At 35.3% G+C, this 17,904-nt stretch overlaps 3 protein-coding genes across 6 annotated transcripts in view; 2 read left to right on the forward strand and 1 right to left on the reverse strand.

Annotated features, from left to right (window-relative positions):
* Positions 1-964: 964 nt before the first annotated feature.
* LOC105829908 (zinc finger HIT domain-containing protein 3) lies at positions 965-2,124 on the forward strand. The gene is made up of 2 exons (XM_012668990.3): positions 965-1,159; positions 1,523-2,124. Exons 1-2 carry the CDS (start codon positions 1,086-1,088, stop codon positions 1,854-1,856), a joined length of 408 nt encoding a protein of 135 aa, XP_012524444.2. The 5' UTR covers positions 965-1,085; the 3' UTR covers positions 1,857-2,124.
* On the reverse strand, positions 1,962-12,371 carry LOC105829907 (beta-glucuronidase). 4 transcript variants are annotated; one of them, XM_012668987.3, is made up of 11 exons: positions 11,641-12,371; positions 7,686-7,877; positions 7,179-7,277; positions 6,800-6,976; positions 6,225-6,457; positions 4,878-5,157; positions 4,420-4,694; positions 3,956-4,217; positions 3,444-3,632; positions 2,787-2,925; positions 1,962-2,477 (listed from the first exon to the last, which is right to left on the reverse strand). In XM_012668987.3, exons 1-11 carry the CDS (start codon positions 11,722-11,724, stop codon positions 2,296-2,298), a joined length of 2,112 nt encoding a protein of 703 aa, XP_012524441.1. In that variant the 5' UTR covers positions 11,725-12,371; the 3' UTR covers positions 1,962-2,295. The 4 variants fall into 4 exon arrangements, with proteins under 4 accessions (XP_012524441.1, XP_012524440.1, XP_012524443.1 ...); XM_012668986.3 differs by lacking the exon at positions 11,641-12,371 and adding an exon at positions 8,612-8,944; XM_012668989.3 differs by lacking the exon at positions 11,641-12,371 and adding an exon at positions 8,612-8,629 and having other exon boundaries at positions 7,686-7,873.
* A 3,731-nt stretch (positions 12,372-16,102) lies between these two features.
* Positions 16,103-17,904, forward strand: part of LOC105832008 (matrix metalloproteinase-2) — a 171,078-nt gene continuing 169,276 nt past the window's right edge. Inside the window, exon 1 of the mRNA XM_036294032.1 lies at positions 16,103-16,460. The gene's annotated coding sequence lies outside the window, so the exon portion shown is untranslated. The remainder of the gene's footprint in view (positions 16,461-17,904) is intronic.

Genomic DNA, 17,904 nt, shown 5'->3' on the forward strand with positions numbered 1-17,904 from the left:
CGCGCCGCAAGAATGCGAATTTCTATCGCTATCCGCCACGAGATCGCGTTTAGAGATCCAGGCCAGTTCCGCCTCCTCCTGCTCCTCTTCCTCCTCCTCTCTTTCTCCTCGTCGAAATACGGCGTCGTCCCGCTCCGTAATTTCTCTCGCGCGAGGAACGCTACTTTCCTGACCGCCATCGATTTCAATGGTTTACAGCCTAATAGTTGAATTAGCTGGCTAAACGGAAGATTAGATTAGATTAGCTGGCCATACAAAAGTCAAATCTTCAGGAAGATTGTCAACGATACGTCTCGACGACAGACCACTTTCAGATCACTTGAGACTTATTAAATTTCTACGGCAAGTTCCGCGTTCGAGTTAAGGAATGTTGTAACAAAGAGGAACGACAGACGGATGAATAAATGGAGTAGAATCGTTTGGGTAATTGAGGATTAAATGATTTATTAATCCCTAGGAAACATGCAAAGAGAATTCTCGAGAGTTATCCGTTTGAAATGAGAATTATTATTTTATGATCATTTTCTTGTTTGTAATAATTGTTTAATTATATTATTATTGAGTCAAATTTATTTTACAAATAAAATTTGAAGAAAGTTTAATCATGATTCTTAATAATTAGAAAAGTCAGTTAAAAATTCCAAAGTCACTTCTTATGTTATTATAAAGCAACGGAAATAAACGGGAAAATGAATGGCAGAAATCCATGTTAATTCTATAGTATACTTATAGATATGGCTTTTACTACACGTGCTACAAACATTGTGCGTTAAACGTGTTAGAAAGAAATAAAATAAACGTATTCATTAAAGTTTCCGTATTATTTCTTAATAAGTAGCTCAATAAAGAAGGATTAATGGTAATAAATGAAATTTATTTGAGATTTAAATTTTAAATCCCCCCTGAGAACTTTAAATTTAGTTTCTTCATCGACTCACAGGTAGCGACACAAGAAAGCGTTCGCATGCGTTCGCAGACCACGTGGTCGTGGAGATAGATTCGTGACACGGTGACACGTGGTTGCGCTTGCTCGCGCTCGGATATTTTTAAATATCAAACAGCGTACTTGCTAAAGTAATTAAGTCATGCCAATTAAAACATGTTGTGTTTGCGGAAAGGATGGTGCATCCTACAAATGTCCGACGTGCAGGGCACCTTAGTAAGTGTAACTGCTTGCGGATTGTATTTTTTGAGGTTATGCGAAGAATACGAAAATATTCTGTACAAATTTTAAATATTTCTTTACAAATTGTTGTCTTAATTGTTGCTAATACAAAAGAACAATAGTAAATGTATCGTCTTTGATATAACTTATTGGCAAAATGCAATGATTATTTTAACAAGTGACTGATACAGAATTTTTGTGGAATAAATTTTACTTGGACTTTTATTATTTTTCGACTACAGTTTAATCAACTTTTATTTATTCTTTTGTATTGCATCAAGTGTTAACTGAATAACTTCGTATTTTTTACGATTAATTAGATTCAATATTAGATCAATGTTTCTTTGCTGGTTTTAGTTGTTCCATAGGATGTTGCAAAGAGCACAAAGTTCAACCTTGCAAACCTTCAGTCTTATCTGAGAGAGCCAAGGAATCTCAAATCAGTGAACGAAAGTATGAATTTCCAACGGAAGACACAGTGCCCGTGGAGAAGCTGCAGCAGTTACGTAATAGTAAGGAATTGATAAAGTGTCTCGAGAATCCCCATTTACATGACATTATGAAGGCAGTTGTGAATAGTCCAGATCCTACTGAGATGATTGCATTAGCCATGAAAGAACCCATATTCGTGGAGATGGCCAATGCCTGTCTAAAGGTCGTGGAACCATCGGACGATGATAGGCCGTATTGAACAGCTTCCAAGTATGTGGTGCAAATAAGGCTGTGATACGTTAAAGAAAGACATTCTACATATTTTTAATACAACCTATAATTGACTGAGTGTATAAAAATGTTGAGACGGAAAGTGGTTTTTTTTTATTTAAATATTTATGTACATTGTAAGAGTATACGGAATATAAAAATTTGTGCCAGATGGAAATGCAAAGATAATGTAAAGTATTTTTTTTTATACGAACGTGAACGAGAGATTAGATGAATAAATGAAGAATTTATATTTACCTCGTGGGCACACATGGTTTCATGAATATACATACATTAGGTGAATAACTGTATTAAGTTACTGATGCGACTTTTATGTATTAATGTATAAAACGAAATGCAGTTTTATCAAGAATTAAGATTTTGCGAAACAATTCTCGCACTCCAATTTTTTCTCTTTTTAAATTTAGTTAAAGTTCTGAGTGTTGAGAATAATAGGATGAAATATAATCTTCAACGTCTTCTGGTGTCTGCGCGCCATCCAATTCGATTGCGAGAGCATGGTATCTTCTTCTAACGTGGTGGGCTGCCATTTTCGGCTGTCTGTCTCTTGTAAAGATTCCCTTCTTATTGCCGCCCACTCTCGTATAAGCTATAACGCCACGGTGAACATTGGTGAATATTATTAATAAAAAACTTTTGAGTTACAGATCAAATATCTTTGAGGTCAAATTGATATTTGAATGGTGTCTCTCTTAAATTATAAATTATTAGTTCTTGTAAATTGAAACTTATTTTAATTAATAAAAATATATATTTTTTAATAAGAATTATTGATAAAAATATTGAAAAATATGAAATAATTTTTTCGTAATAATATCGACATCAAATTGTTAAGGAGGAGTAGTAGATATAATAATAATAATACATTAATGAACGTGATTTTATATTTGACACTTACTTTGTGCGGTACGAAAATCGGCAAAGTTCCAAATGAATTCACCAATGAAAAAGCCCTCGTGTCGTAATCGATCGAAGGCCGCAAAGTGTCTAGAGAGTAATTCCTTCTGGTACTCCTCGCTCCATACATATTCCGGTAGCTGGAAATAATCAATGTAGAATGTGTAGATAAAAAATTAAGTAGAAAATTAGTTGCGATATCAATAAAGTAAATGTTTATTAAATAAAATTTGATATTTGTTTTATACTTCTATTTTATTCTTTTTAAAAAATCTATTTTTCATTAATTTATTAATTTGTTTTACATATTTATATAATAGTTTTTTCCTACATGAATCATAATCTATTCTTATATTTATTTTCTTATATTTAAATTTGTCTTAAGTACAATCTCATAAATCAATCACAGAACTGTATTGGCATTTTAAGATATTATTTAAGACTATATTTTTAAATAATACTATGTAACTATTGGCCCTAAATGTATTTGTTTTATAGTTTTGTTATTTTTGAATTTCATTTTTTACTATATATTTACATTTTCGTAATAAGATTAAAGTGTGATGAGACTAATACGTATTAACTAAATGTATATAATTTAATATATATATACACGAAGAGAAAGAGTGTTTTTTTGTGAGTATAAAGTGAGTTTTACCTCATGTAGACCGGGCATAGTATCGGCGCCATACTCCGACATAAGTACCGGCTTGTTATATTTTCTGTGCCAGGCCTCAGCTTCCCCTTGAACCCTGTCAGTGATCATATCCATTCTGCCGGCGTTACTATACCAGGCATTGTAACGATTGAAGCTGATCACATCGAGAAATTGACCAGCTTTATCCTCCTACAATTTTTTACAGTATCTTTTTATCGATATATTTTTCATATTAATTTAATTGTGGCAAAAAATTAGAAATCTTAGATAAATTAAGATAATTAGATAAACATTGCATCAATATTTCACTTTTGTTAAAGTATAACTTTAGTTTGAAATTTAACTATGAAAATGTTTAATGTTGAAAATTAGACAACTATCTTTTTCTTTTTCGTTTAGAGGATGTTAAGGAAGAATTTTATGTCTTTTTTGTAAAATGTTCAAATCAAAATAATTATTTATTTAAAAAATTTTATTTATATTATATGTTTTTATGTTTTCTCATACGTTACCTGCACTCCACGAGCCAGAGCAATAGTGACCGGCCTGGTAGGATCGATCGCTTTGGTGTGATGGGCGATCTGCTTGAAGTATTCTTCGGCCTGGGGCAATTGGGTCCTCGGTTCGTTGGCCAAGGACCACATAATTACGGAGGGTCGATTCTTATCTCTGCGGATGAGCTCCGACAGCGAATCCTTGTGACGCGAGAGTAACGACGGCGAATAATTCTCCGTATCAACGGAAGGGCATTCGTCGATGACGAGAAAACCTAATCTTTAAAATAGAATTTAATAAAGTAAAATATAACGAAATAAAATACAAGAACAAAAAAGGAAAGATATAGAAGATAAATTTTTTAAACGTAATGGACCATTTGAGTGTTGCTGTGGCACGTCTTTAAGTGTGGGAAGATTTATTTCTTATTATTAAGTAAATCTTTTAGCATATTAGATAAGACTAGGAAAATTCTCGATACCTATCGGCAATATCAAGGACCTCGTCGCTATAAGGATAGTGGCTGGTCCTGTAGGCGTTAGCACCGACCCATTGAAGCAATTCGTGATCTCTGACAGCAGTGACGAGATCGAAACCTCGTCCTCTGATAGCCGAGTCCTCGTGTCTGCCGAAGCCACGCATGTACACCGGTCGATCGTTCAACAGGAGACTCGTATTGGTCCACGCGAGTGTCCTGATGCCAATTGGTAATCGATAGATGTCCGGTTTCGTGACGTTAACCAACGACAGTCCTACCTAAAAGACGACACGTCGGTTTGCAAATCAATCTTAAGGTATTTAAATAATTAATATTAATTAATATTTTAGTCAGGCGCGCGTATAATTTTTTTTTCTTTCAGTTATTTTAGAGTCTACTTTAAACAGACATCGAAGTACTTGCAAATATTTTTTAAAGTTTATCAACGATTGAACAAATACCTCTAATGTATATAGATATCCTGGCTTGGGGTCCATGCCTCTAGGCCACCAGAGTCTGGCGAGTGGGACCTTCAGAGTACCGGACAGTCCATAAACAGGCTCCTTGATGGCTAAGGTATGTTCAGCATCGTGCAACGTGACTCTGCAGATGGGTATCTCTCCTTCGCGTAAACCAGCCGGCTGTATAATGTACTTGACAATTCCCATATCGCCAACCAAACTCGTCCTCACTGTGATGTCCTCGACGTAGACGCGCGGAGTGGTGTACAGCAAAACGGGCCTTCGGAAAAGTGTTTTAATGAAATTTATTGATCAGGGAAAAATGCACCATTTTTAAGGATTAACGTTATCTTGATTGACAAACACAGGATTTCAAAAAGCAAAAAGTTAATAGATGTTAAAAGTTAATAGATGTTAAAAAACTTAAATTTTAATTTGTTGAAAAGATTATTCAGTTAAGTAAGCTTAGTTTCCTGTATAATTATCAACAAATGCAGAATACACTTTTGCAGAATAATAAATTAATAATAAAAATATCAAATATTTTAATCCATTTAAATATTAGAATAAATAAAATATTCTCTGATAGAGATGTTTAATTGATGAGTGTTATAAATTTTCGAGTGAATAAATCTTTTGTATTTCATTTTATTTGTATTTTTGCATCAACTGTGATCCGTTCCAAATTATCGGAACTGCTGTATAATTATCTCAAATTGTCATGTACGATTAAAATGATCAAACCAGTCCATCTGTATTTTTCTATGCTATGGGAAAATACAGATGTTACCTATAGAAACTTTTTCGTGGGAGAACAAAAATCTCGTGATCGTGTTTCCCATGACCTCGATTGTCGCGTAACGCAGTGAATGTTCTCTCTAGTTTTTCAAAGCCCTTGATAGGGATCTATTTGTGGTGAGTGAAATTTGCGCGTCGCTTCAGAGGACTTGAAAGGTCCTCCGTAACAACGTAACCGAGAAACGAGACAACGTGATTACACTCGTCACGTATTTTCTATTTACTCTACACTTGTACTAAGCTTGTATTTCTACACTGATTATACTTTTGAGAAGTTGAGATTTAAAATTCTTTCAGTCCTTTTAAATTTCTATTTACTTTCAGATTTTAATTTAAGAAAAATAAATTAAAAGAGAAACTAAGATTATTTTTTTTTTTGGACAATGTTAATTAAACGAGAAAGAAGTGTTAAAATTTTAAAAATATTTGTAATATTTGCATTTGCATTAAGAGCGTTGTCAAAATAGAATTTAAATAAATAGTGTAGAACACAAAATGTTGATTTGCAACAAATTTGATTTATCTTGTTTTAACTAATTAAATTTTTACCTGTGTATACCGGCATAGTTGAAGAAATCGAAGGTATAGGTCTGCAAGTGTGTGGTGCCGTTGTCGGTGATCACCTCCACGATCTTACCCTGGGGTACGCTAGTTTGCAGCAGAGTGTTGTCCACTGCAACGGTAATGCGGTTCTTTCCACCGAAGGTTACGTACGACGAGATCTCCGCTTCGAAGGGCAGGTGGCCCATCTCGTGATTAGTCACCAAAGCATTGTTCACCCACTACGTCAAAGCATACACGAAAAAAAAATCTGATAAATCACATAATATGCATTTTGTAAATAATTTAAATTTAAACTTTATGTGCATTTCCGAAAAATTACGTTAAAATTAATATTTCTTTCGGTATGTCTCTTCAAAATTCAAATCAATGTATTTTTTTATTTATAAGAGTTTAGCATCTTGCTGAATTTTTTTATAATCATTTTTCATCTCATTCTCTTTTATTTTAATTTTTATTCTTTTTTCTTATTCTCGAATTAATACAATAAGTTTTTGTTAGATTGTACTTTAGGAAAATCTTAAAGTTTGGGACTGGACAAATTTAGGATAATAGACGCTTACCACTTGTGCGAGATAGTGGACCGAGCCGAATCTGACGAAAACGCGTTGGTCTCGCCAAGAGAAGGGCACGAAGAAGGTTCTCTGGTACCATACAGCACCGACATGATCTCTGAGGTTTCGCGATGTCGTAATGTCATTATAGGACGAGGGTACTGGCATCTTCATCATCTCGCCGAACTGTAAAGTCAGTCATGTCGCGAACTAATAACGGAATATTACAAATTACGGATAATGTGTAAGTATTCGAAATTACAAAATGCAAACGACTCTTACGACATGAATAGAATAAAAATTGACTGTGAGAGATGCCTATTTAGTTTATAATTTTTGAATCTGTCGTTATCAGTTTTTATTTCGCATTAAGTCCTGGAAACGATACCTTCGATAAATCATCGTTGAACCATCCTTCCGTGTAACCTTTTAACGCATCTCCTTCAGGCGATACGACGAAATCCCATAATCCATCGAGCGATCTTACCTATAGAAAAAGATCGAAGAAATTGAAGATCTAGAGTCTTAATGTTCACATTGTATTGTACTTATTTTCGTTATAAAAATTCTTATTTCTAATACAGAGATACATTTTTAAAACAATGTAAAATTGTATCGATTACTTTTGGCTTATTATAATTTGGTTTATAATATTGTTACATTTTGTTTTTACACTTACACATGTTTATTACATTATGTAATGAATTTTTCATTGAAAGAAGTGTTTAAAATTATATTTTAATAAGCAAAAAGTAAATAATATGTTGAAACGTTGTGGATTAGAAAACTTTTGAATTCGCAATAGAAATGTGAAAAAATATAAGCCGGTTATCTCGGGATTCAGCTTCGAGTGGCATTAAGAGACCAGCGTGTTGTCGCATCACGTAAGTTTTACCTCTCGGGATTCACTTTCTCTGGGATACAGCAGACCAGGAAGCGGAGTCGGAAACGCCTCCTCGTAAGGTAGCGGTGCTTCGATTTTGATCGTCGTGTCGGGGAATTCCGGCGACGACTCCGGCCCGGACTCGCCGGCCATCGCGCTGCCGATTAACAAGAAGATCAAGTGCCACATCCCTCTGCGGCCTTCCTAAACAAACGAATTAGCATCCGCAAGTCGTAGTCGAGATCTTGAGATTTCCACTCGAAGTTAAACAAATCTCTCAAAGCAGATCGTTAAAATACAATTCTCAGAAAGTTATAAGAGTTTCTTTTTAATTAAAAAACGCAATTTTTTTATCTAAAAGAAGTCGACACACATTTAAAGGACAGACAGTAGTTCCGTATAATACAAAGGACATATAATTTTAAAAGTTGCTATAAGATTACTATAAGAGTTCAATTTTAATTAATAACAATTAAAAATGCTTACTCGCGAGGATTATTCGATTGTTTCCAACGTCGTCGCATTCGCGTCATTTTCTTTAAATAACGGATATTATTTTCTAATTACGCTCGTACATACAAAGCTGGCCTACGACATAAGAGTTCAGAGGACTATGCTTTTTTACACGAATTTGTTTAATGCGACGGTCTGTTGCTTATCGTTTAACCTTATGCTACGTCACACGCTAGATCTGTCAATTATCGCTCGTTGCCTATTTCTCTATGACGGATGGCTATGACCCCCTTTCTTCTCGACGGAATAGTCATGGACTTCTGGTTGTGTAAATATCACGCGATTTCCTCCGAAAATATCCTTAGAAAATTGTTATCGAACTAACGATTTGCCTCAACAAGGCATTCACGACATCCGTTGTGCATATTACATAGATTTTACACCACTACAAACACACAATCGGCGCACAATTGGCGTGCACTTACGTTTACGATGCGGCCGAATCGACCAGTCGCTCCTGCTGACCGCAGTCGACTGATACATCGGACGAACCCCTTCGATAAGGAATTAGCAAACTCGCGCATCTGATTAGGGATTCGTGACACGTAACTTTTACATCCTCGGGCATCGTTCGCGCTTTGCGATAATATTTATCTCCCTGACGATGCAAGTGATATTCAAAGCGGAATATCCAGTGTTCTATCGCGTAAACATGGTAATGATTTGATATCGCCGCAAATTGCGCGCAGATAAGATGAAGACGCTCGATCTATGATTATGCGATTATTGGAGAAATTAAAACATAAAATTGCACAGTACGATTAGGAAAATAACTATTTTCAGACGCGGTATTCTACGAATCAAAATTGCAAATTTGATTTACAATCAGTATGCATTATGTAAACGTACTGTTAGTCTCTGAAATAAATCATTTATAGATGTCACGATGCGACGTGTGCTGAAACCGCACGTTAAACTGCTTGAGTACCGACTTTATTTTTCCATTATATTTGCATCCTTTTCAAGACTGATAAAGTATGTTTAAAAACAGCGTAAGTCAATAATTTGCCTAATAATTATTCCTCAAGGTTGCGCGTAAGCCATCCTGCATATATCCTTTTTCTCTTTTAATTTTATTCGACACCCACAAAGAGAGGAAGACCGGTCTTCTGGCATCCGTCCTTTTGTATGTAGAGATTCTAAGGAAGACCCTTCGACTCCACTACGAAGAAATCACAGCGACTTGCGTCGCTTCTTGCTTTAACATTTTTTTTAAGAGGAACTTTTAAATGTTTCATAATTTATGAAAAAGTTACACAAAAATTGAATTCAAAGTTTTTATAGAAATCTGATTCCCATTATGAATTCATAAATTTATAAAAGTTTTACATGAATAATTTATTGATTAAATACTTAAAAAATATCATTCTTAAAAATGTCGAAATAAAAGGAACTAATTATGACTTTCTTCGACTTTTGTTAACATTGAAATATCACCTTCAAATTTAAATTCTAGTTCAAAAATTTCAATGTAGTGCACGATACATTCTGTGAATCGTAACAAATCTTATATGAATCATTAAAATTTTGTCAAAGTAAACTTTCAAATACTCTAGATTTTCAATGAATAATTTTTATTAGTAAATGATTTTTGGCGATCAGTTTCCTATGACCTTTCGACGAAAGTTAACTGTCGGGCAATGAGCCGGTCGCACCCCACATACACATACATGCACACAAACACACTCCGCGGGGTCTCGTTCGCAGCAATATCGGCTTCCTGGCACGGTGCCCTCCTACGAGAGCAGACTTCCCTTCCCAAAGCATCAAATCGTTTCCTCGTGTCGCGCGTATACAGAGATATCACGGCACCGGTGTCCTTAATTCCTCGAATAGCCACTATTGTCCAGGTCTGAACTTAACACCCGGTGATATCTAGCCATTAAGAATTTCACCACCTAGTCGTTTCGAAAATTAATTTTTCTACGAGACAGATTCCTCTTCGACATTTATTTTGGAGATTTTATTTGTGACTAACAATATTAGTCAAAGAAGATGATACAAGGGTGTCAGATCTGACAAAAAAGAAATAGTATCAGTTTTAAGAGAAAAACAAATTGAAATTAATTAATGATTCTTGATTAACGTTGTGGCATAGTTTAAAAAGTTGGAAAATTTTCGTCTTAACAATTTTTCACAGACAAATGATTGAAATAAATATCGCATTTAACCTAAATGCTTCTCGTGGCATGCAATTCGAATATAAAACTGCTGCTGATTGTTCCAATTGTCTATGTTGGCGATATCGATAAGGTTTCTAAGTGCGACCTCGTTTTGTCGTTACGATTTCTCTCGATTTGCACAAGCATAGATAATTCGTGGACTCAATTTCGCGTGAAAAAATAAATTGATCCGTGAAAAGTCGTGAGCATTTAAAATATACGATCCCAAGCTGGTGCTTTCCGGTACGCGCATTTTCGTAACACCCGCGGTGTAGTTTGAATTTATTAACGCACCGATATATATTCGTATCGAGCGTAGCGAAGTGTAAGAGACACGATTACCAGAGATGATAATGGCGCGGAGTATAATGATATAACGATGCTAATATTCCATCATTGCAGAGTACAGACGAGATTATATCTCGTGCGGTTCCCTTAGAATTTCCTAAGTATGGCATAAAATTAAAATTACAAAATCAGAGCAACTGGAAATTCAACTCGCGTAAAATATTCTCTTTTAGTTTTATTTTGTTATATATATTTTATGAACTCGTGGGTAAAGTTTGTAAGATGATTACGGCGTTCTAATAGACAGATGTGCACCAATCGATTTTCCGTGTTTGAGACACGCAGGAAATTGCATTGGACGGCATCTGGAAAATGAAGTATTGTCTGGCCGCCGGAATCACGGATTTTCGTTCGAAATTTCGAAACGGATTGCCAATACATCGTAAATTTATTGTTTCCCACAGCATTGAGGAGATAAATTTTTTTAACTGCAAAAGCGGAGGAAGTTGACGAACACAGATCCGCAATTCCCAATTAATTTATTCATATACAATGTTGTTGTTATACTTTTTAAAAAAATGCCAATGCCTAAACTACAATTTAAAAATTAAATTTATCTTTGAGTGTTTTCTTATTATTTCTTGAGACATATTACTTGATAACAAAGTGACAAGAGGTTGACTTAATCGTGATGGAAAATTCCATTGATATCTGTTGGTGTTTTATTAATCAAGCGAGCGAACCTTCCATTAATTATTATAGATATTAATTAATTATTATGAATAACTTATATATTAATAATTATTATATCGTGCGTTAAGAGTGCAGAGATGATTTTAACTGCTGCAAAATTCTTTATCAAGATAAGAAAAAGTAATTATTAGACGTCACACATAAATTCGATAAAATGATTGAATTTTGTAATCAATAGATTTCTAATTGTCAATCTTTTCATTTATCTCTCAATCTGTAAATCTGTCACACGTTACCACGAAACAACAAACCTTGCAACGATCGCCGCGTTCTACTGCGAGTCTGGTCACAGCGTCCGAAGAGTAGTTGCCAAAAAGTGGAATGGCTCCTGCCATTTCGGTCCGTCCAACAAATTTTAATTGTACGTTCCAATTAAGTCAAAGTAAAAAGAAATCTCTTTTGCAAAGGGCGCTTTGCGTTTCCGTTTCTTTTTAAAATCACAATTCCTCGCGCTTTTTTTCCCCACTGCGGTGTTTTTATTTATCTTTTTCTTCGTTTCTTTCTACACTATCGTTTTGTCCCGTATTCACTCTTTTGTATTTTTTCTCAAAGTTTAGCACATCAAACCAAAAATTTCTGTCTCACATACACTCGCACCTGATGCGATTAGTTCCACGCGAAGCAATTCTTTTTTGTTCCTCCCCACTTTTTTAAATAACTATATTATTTTTACGACACGCCTATTACAGCTAGAATTATACAACATTAATTTCAGTTAATTGGAGCTGTAGAGATGAACCAAGAGAGAAAGAGAGAAAGAGAGACGGTCGTCGCTAAACTCGAAATCAATCGCGCCTCGCGGACGTATTTGCGCCACTCGTCGTCGATCGGTTACGCGTTAGATTTTCTCTTTTCGATTCAGTCATAGCTGACGGCACCGAGTGTTTAAATCCGCGTTAACCCGGAGACTGGGCACTGCCAGTGTGCAACACTCGAGCCTGAGCCTCGGGCTCGCCGAGCGTGACTACTCCGCTCCGCTCGATGCCAAGCGGAGCGGAGGCCCGCAGGAAACCGACCCGAAAATCTCGCGCGCTCCTCTCCTCGCTTCCTCGTGCTCTTCTGTCCTCATTGTCGGTATCATCATCGTCGTTGGTAAAGAAATTCGAAAAGTCGTGAGATCACGGAGGGTGAAAATGCAAAATGCTATTAAAAAAAAGAATTGCAAGGAGAATTGCAGTTTATTATTAAATTATCGAGAATTGTTGAACATCCCGTGGTCACTTTAATATTACCCTACATATTAACACGTTTATGCATTATAATTTTGTTTGCAGGTAACTTTTAAATAAGTTAACTTTTCGACGTCAAGTTTTATCGTGCGTTATTTAATGCGTATATCGTCTTCATATGCGCCAATCTTCATCTCATTTTGAATGAAATCGTCGTTGTAATATACACGCTATCGCAATTTCTCGCATATGCCTCTCTCGTGCTTCTTCAAATTGTAATTGACGCTCTTATCTATTCATGTTCACATATTTGTCTTTACAAAGCTTATTACCTTGCTAGAATAAGAAAATGAGAAGAGACAAAATGATGAACCAACCCCGTAAATTGGCAGAAATTGCTGTTGGTAGAAAATTACTAACTTATAGACAGAAGAAAAAGTTCATCTAACTGCTAAGAACAATTTTACATTTTAGAAACAAATCATTAAGGAATTACAAAATATTTTGATAGCAGGAATCTGTATACGTACGTTTGACAAGAAAATAATTAAAAAGTTCTGCATATGATGAAATTCTGGCAAATACCTCTCACGATGTAAATTTGATCGCAGGAAATCTTACGTGGCTTAACTTTTTTCTCTCCACCGTTTCTCGGAGGTGGAATATCTGTCCTTAGAGACTATTCGATGGACGATCTCAGCGATTGTGGAAAAAAGTCGCGTACGAAGGGAAGGTGGAAGGAAGGAAACGGCGAGTACCTCGAGGGTTAACGACCATCCGATAAGACGCTAGGGAGTTCGACGGTCGATAGTATTGTGCATCGCATAGCAAGGTATACGTGCTTGCACCTGTGTGCGCATATCTTCTTTATACGACAAAAATCAAGCAAAAAGCGAGGAGACTAAGCTGTGACTTGTAATGTCGACCACGGTTTTCTAATCGCCCCTCATAATTCTGCCGAGATTTATCAAGTCTGGCAAGAGTCCAAACTAGATAGTTCTTATTCAACCGGATTTTTAATCGGTCATAGTATGCAATTCAGAATGCAATTAATTACATATAGAATATATTTACGACACAGTTGGATTTATATATAATGCAATGTATAAGCAAAAAATTTGTTTCCATATTTGTAAAAACCTTGAATTAAAAAATTTCATTTTACGTTATAGTGAAAAAATCAACGCTAAATTCAATAAATTTTTCAAGATTTATCATAAATTTTTATTGTGGTTAAAAAAAACTAGTATACATTTTGAGTAATATACCAAGATTTGCTATTACTATATGCTTTTAGGTAATTTTTATAATACTCAATATATTTTAGTGTTCTAAACGTAGCAATTTATTGCAAAAAAATCTGCTCCCATGCCTTTTAACAATTCAGTTTTAACATTATGTATTAAATTATATAATAAAACTATGTAATCGTATTACGCAGTCTAATTATATTAAAAGATTAAATAAATTATCGCTAGCACTTTAATTATCTGAAAAAGTCATATTTAGCTAATGTTTCTTTAAACAAATTAAAGTTTTGCGAATTTTGGAATTTTTACGGAATTCAAATCTGGAACTTGAAATTTAAATCGCGCGTTTTGATTGGTCACCTCTGTGTCTCGCCGACAAATAGGAGACTTCCTTTATCGACGGTCTGCCGTTCAAATTCTCAGTGAGCAACCGGCAGCCGACTCGCGAGCATTTCGACTATTTCAATGCCGATAATGTGAGCAATTTTCTAATTAAGTATATTCTTTCGTACGACCTCGTCCGCTGTATCTTATCGCCATGCGCCAAGAGAGTCGTTCTCCGCGTATTATGCGTCGCATTCGTCATTGGCGTTTTCGAGAGTCGCTCAACGGAACTCCTAACCTTAGAATTCCCGAGAGGGCTCGTCGCACGTCGCGAGATCGCAATGGCATCGTTACGGTCGATTAATTTCTGTAACGAGAATGATCTCCGGTCCGTCTTCGAATTGACAGGCGTAACGAAAGGAGTCTGCGACTCTTGAACCAAGTGGAACCGAAATCCTCGCGTGAATTCTCGTTCCTGAGATCGCCGGGCGATCGTTACAATCAAGTTGAAACGTCTGATCGTCGAGTAAGAGTTGTCGTAAAATTCATTATGCGAGTCGATTTGGCCATTCGAAGCGATTCGACAGCATGCCATCCATGTCGTTCGTTAGACGTAAATAAGGATAGGACGCCAGTGGCACGTGAATCGGATTGCGACATTGAATATCGCGATTAAAGGATGAACGGGAGAAGCTTCCTCCTAAACTAAATGCGCGTCCGATAAAATCGACGCGTTGTGTCGGTAATGTGTCTAAGTTAATACTCGTTACAGAATAACGCAAACATAAAATTGTCATTCGAAATGGGTCGTAAGGTGTTGCAAGACGCGGTTGTATACGTCCATTTCGATCGACGCAAATTAACTTTAATCTCGGGTTTTCTTACTCCGAGTAATGAACCGAGATTAAAGCTGATCTGCGTTGGTAGAGATGTCCGTGTAACTGCAACTACTTATGGCTACATTCACGTTATTCCAGAAAGACTTTTGGATACGAACATTCTCTTGATTCAATGGAGCAAATAAAAAATACGTTTAAATCGATTGAAATATACGATTATCCAAATATGAAAAAAAATTCGTAATGTTATGCACACAGGATTTTGCAAAATAAAATATTTTGCTATTCTGATAATTATTTATGGATGTTTTATACACACACACACACACACACACACACACACATACACACACACACATTTACTGTATTAAATAACAATTAAAAGTTTAGAGATTTTTTTAAATATATTTTTTCAGAATTATGAATTTAAAGAGTTATTTTGTAAATAAATAAATATTGTGTATGGAACAATTAATCTGTATTGCAATACAATATTATATATTTATTTCATCTTGAATACTTACTTACATAAAAAATTAAAAAAAAAAATTTGTATTATTTTTATTCTAAGTGGAAAATTGCCAATTTTTCGTATCACATTACTTTCAGACGGAATATAGGAAGGATCTATATTTTTTCCACAAATTTTTTCATTATCTAAAGTTTCTAGAAAAATATGCGTGTAATACATCTCTAATTAAAGTAAAATCAAATATGCCGCACTCACGCTCGTGTTGCTCGGTCGCGTCTTCTAATGCACCGTCTTTTCTTTCGATAGGTGGAATCCACGTCGCGCCCCGCAGCGCCGCGTCGCAGCGACATCTGGACCGATCTTCAGCCGCTGCCGGCTGCTTCCGCTTCGTCGCGCGGCGTCGCGTCGGGGTGGCGTCTGCTTCGCGATGTGTCGCGTGCCGTGCGTGTGAACCCCGTCGGGCTCGCGCGCCGTCGTGTTCGGATCGCAGCCGTGTCGCGCGCGAAGTTCATCGTGTTCCTCCACCCGTCGCACCCGCGCCGGCGAGTCGTCTCCTTCAGCTCGCCCGTTGATCGAGACGATCTCGCGGCGCGGCGCGTCCGGTCGAGGGCGATCGGCCGCGCTCGGCTACTTCGCGGCTCGCGACGAGTCGCGATCGAGAGTCCCACTCGTCGTTCGAAGCCACCGGCCGCCATCTTCGTCGCGTTCGCGGTGCTTTCGCGCGCTTCACCCTTCGTCGTTTCGCCCTCGCCGGATCATCGCGGACTGATTCACAGTGACGCCAGGTTGAGGTTTTACGTCACCGGAGGATGAGATTCGGATCGCCGGTTGACATCCGCTTTCCGCGCTTCCAGGGTGAATCGCGCGGGATGAACGATGGCGAAAGTTGAAAAACGTCGCGTCATGTCGCGGAAGAGTACATGTCGTCGTGATTACTTCAGGAATTCTGATTGAGGACCGGCTGCTTTGCCCGATGAAAAGGACGACGGCGTCGCGATGATGATGATGCAGCGACCGGTGAGTGAGACAATATTTTGAGGAGAGATATATACATAGAGTTTTTAATCACTTCAGAAATGCAACGTTCAACAAGAATATTGAATGCCGTTAATTTTTATGATTGTAGAAATTTCGATTGATAAATTTATGTATTTGGAGGTGTAGTTTTTTTCTATTAATTTAGAACAACATTGTTTTAGCAAATATATATGTAAAGAATCAATGATTTGAGGTTACATTTAAATGAATGCCTTGTTTATAAATTTATAAATTGATTGTTGTAAAAAAGATTTTATTTAGTAAATTTTATGACTAGAATAGAGTTTAAAGAATTAATTAATTCACATTTACGTTTCTTTTAAATTAATTACATTATTTAAAAATTTATACAAAGTTTATTTCATATAATTTTAGTTTTTTTTAACATAATATACATAATATAATATTAGGGTAATGTCGTTTTTGTCTTTTCGATAAATTGATTTTGACTAAATAATTGAGATTTTTTTTAAATAAAGAAAGATAGCATTAAATATACAGAGACATATAATTAATATAAAATTGAATTCTCTTACTGTATATATATGTATGTAAATTTTCTTAGACCAAAAATCAAATATAAAAATTGTTTAATGTAAGCTGATTTTATACGAAATCAAAAATTGAACTTCATTAAATGTAAAAGAATTTTTAATTAAATTTCTTTATCATAAAAGCCACTTTTGTTCGAAGAGATTTAATATCGGTTCTTAAATTTTTTATAGACTACCTTGTTAGAAAGAAATAAATGTTATAAAAGGTATTTATAAAGAATTAATTTACATTTACATTTCTTTTGAATTAATTAAATTATAAACAAATTACAAAGTTTATTTTTTTTATAACTTTAGTTTTTTAATATAACATAAATATATAATGTAATATTAGAGTAATGTCATTTTTGTCTTTTCGATAAATTGATTTTGACTAAATAATTGAGATTTTTTTTTAAATAAAGAAAGACAGCATTAAATATACAGAGACATATAATTAATATAAAATTGAATTCTCTTACTATATATATATATGTATGTAAATTTTCCTGGAACCCAAAATCAAATATTAAAAATTAATAAATAAATTTTGCATAATTATAAACGCAATAAAATTTTCTTTTGACAAATACTCTTAATTTTTTTTAAATCGACGTGATTACTTTTGGATTCTTTCAACCCAAAATGTTCGTTAAATTAGAATTTATTTCTCTTTTCCGTTCTATAAATTGTAATTTACGGGATCGATCGTTTGCGACATCTTTATGGTCTCATAATTTTCGATTTATTGTTAAATTACTTTTTTTACGAGCGATGCCATTTCCCGAGAAACAGATTGCATTTCGATAATTTCGCTCATTAAATTCATTGACGTTTCCTGCCATTGTTACGATAAGCATTAATATATATATATATATACATATGTATTC

The sequence above is a fragment of the Monomorium pharaonis genome, chromosome 11, assembly GCF_013373865.1.
Source record: "Monomorium pharaonis isolate MP-MQ-018 chromosome 11, ASM1337386v2, whole genome shotgun sequence".
In the NCBI taxonomy this organism is placed as follows: Eukaryota; Metazoa; Arthropoda; class Insecta; order Hymenoptera; family Formicidae; genus Monomorium; species Monomorium pharaonis.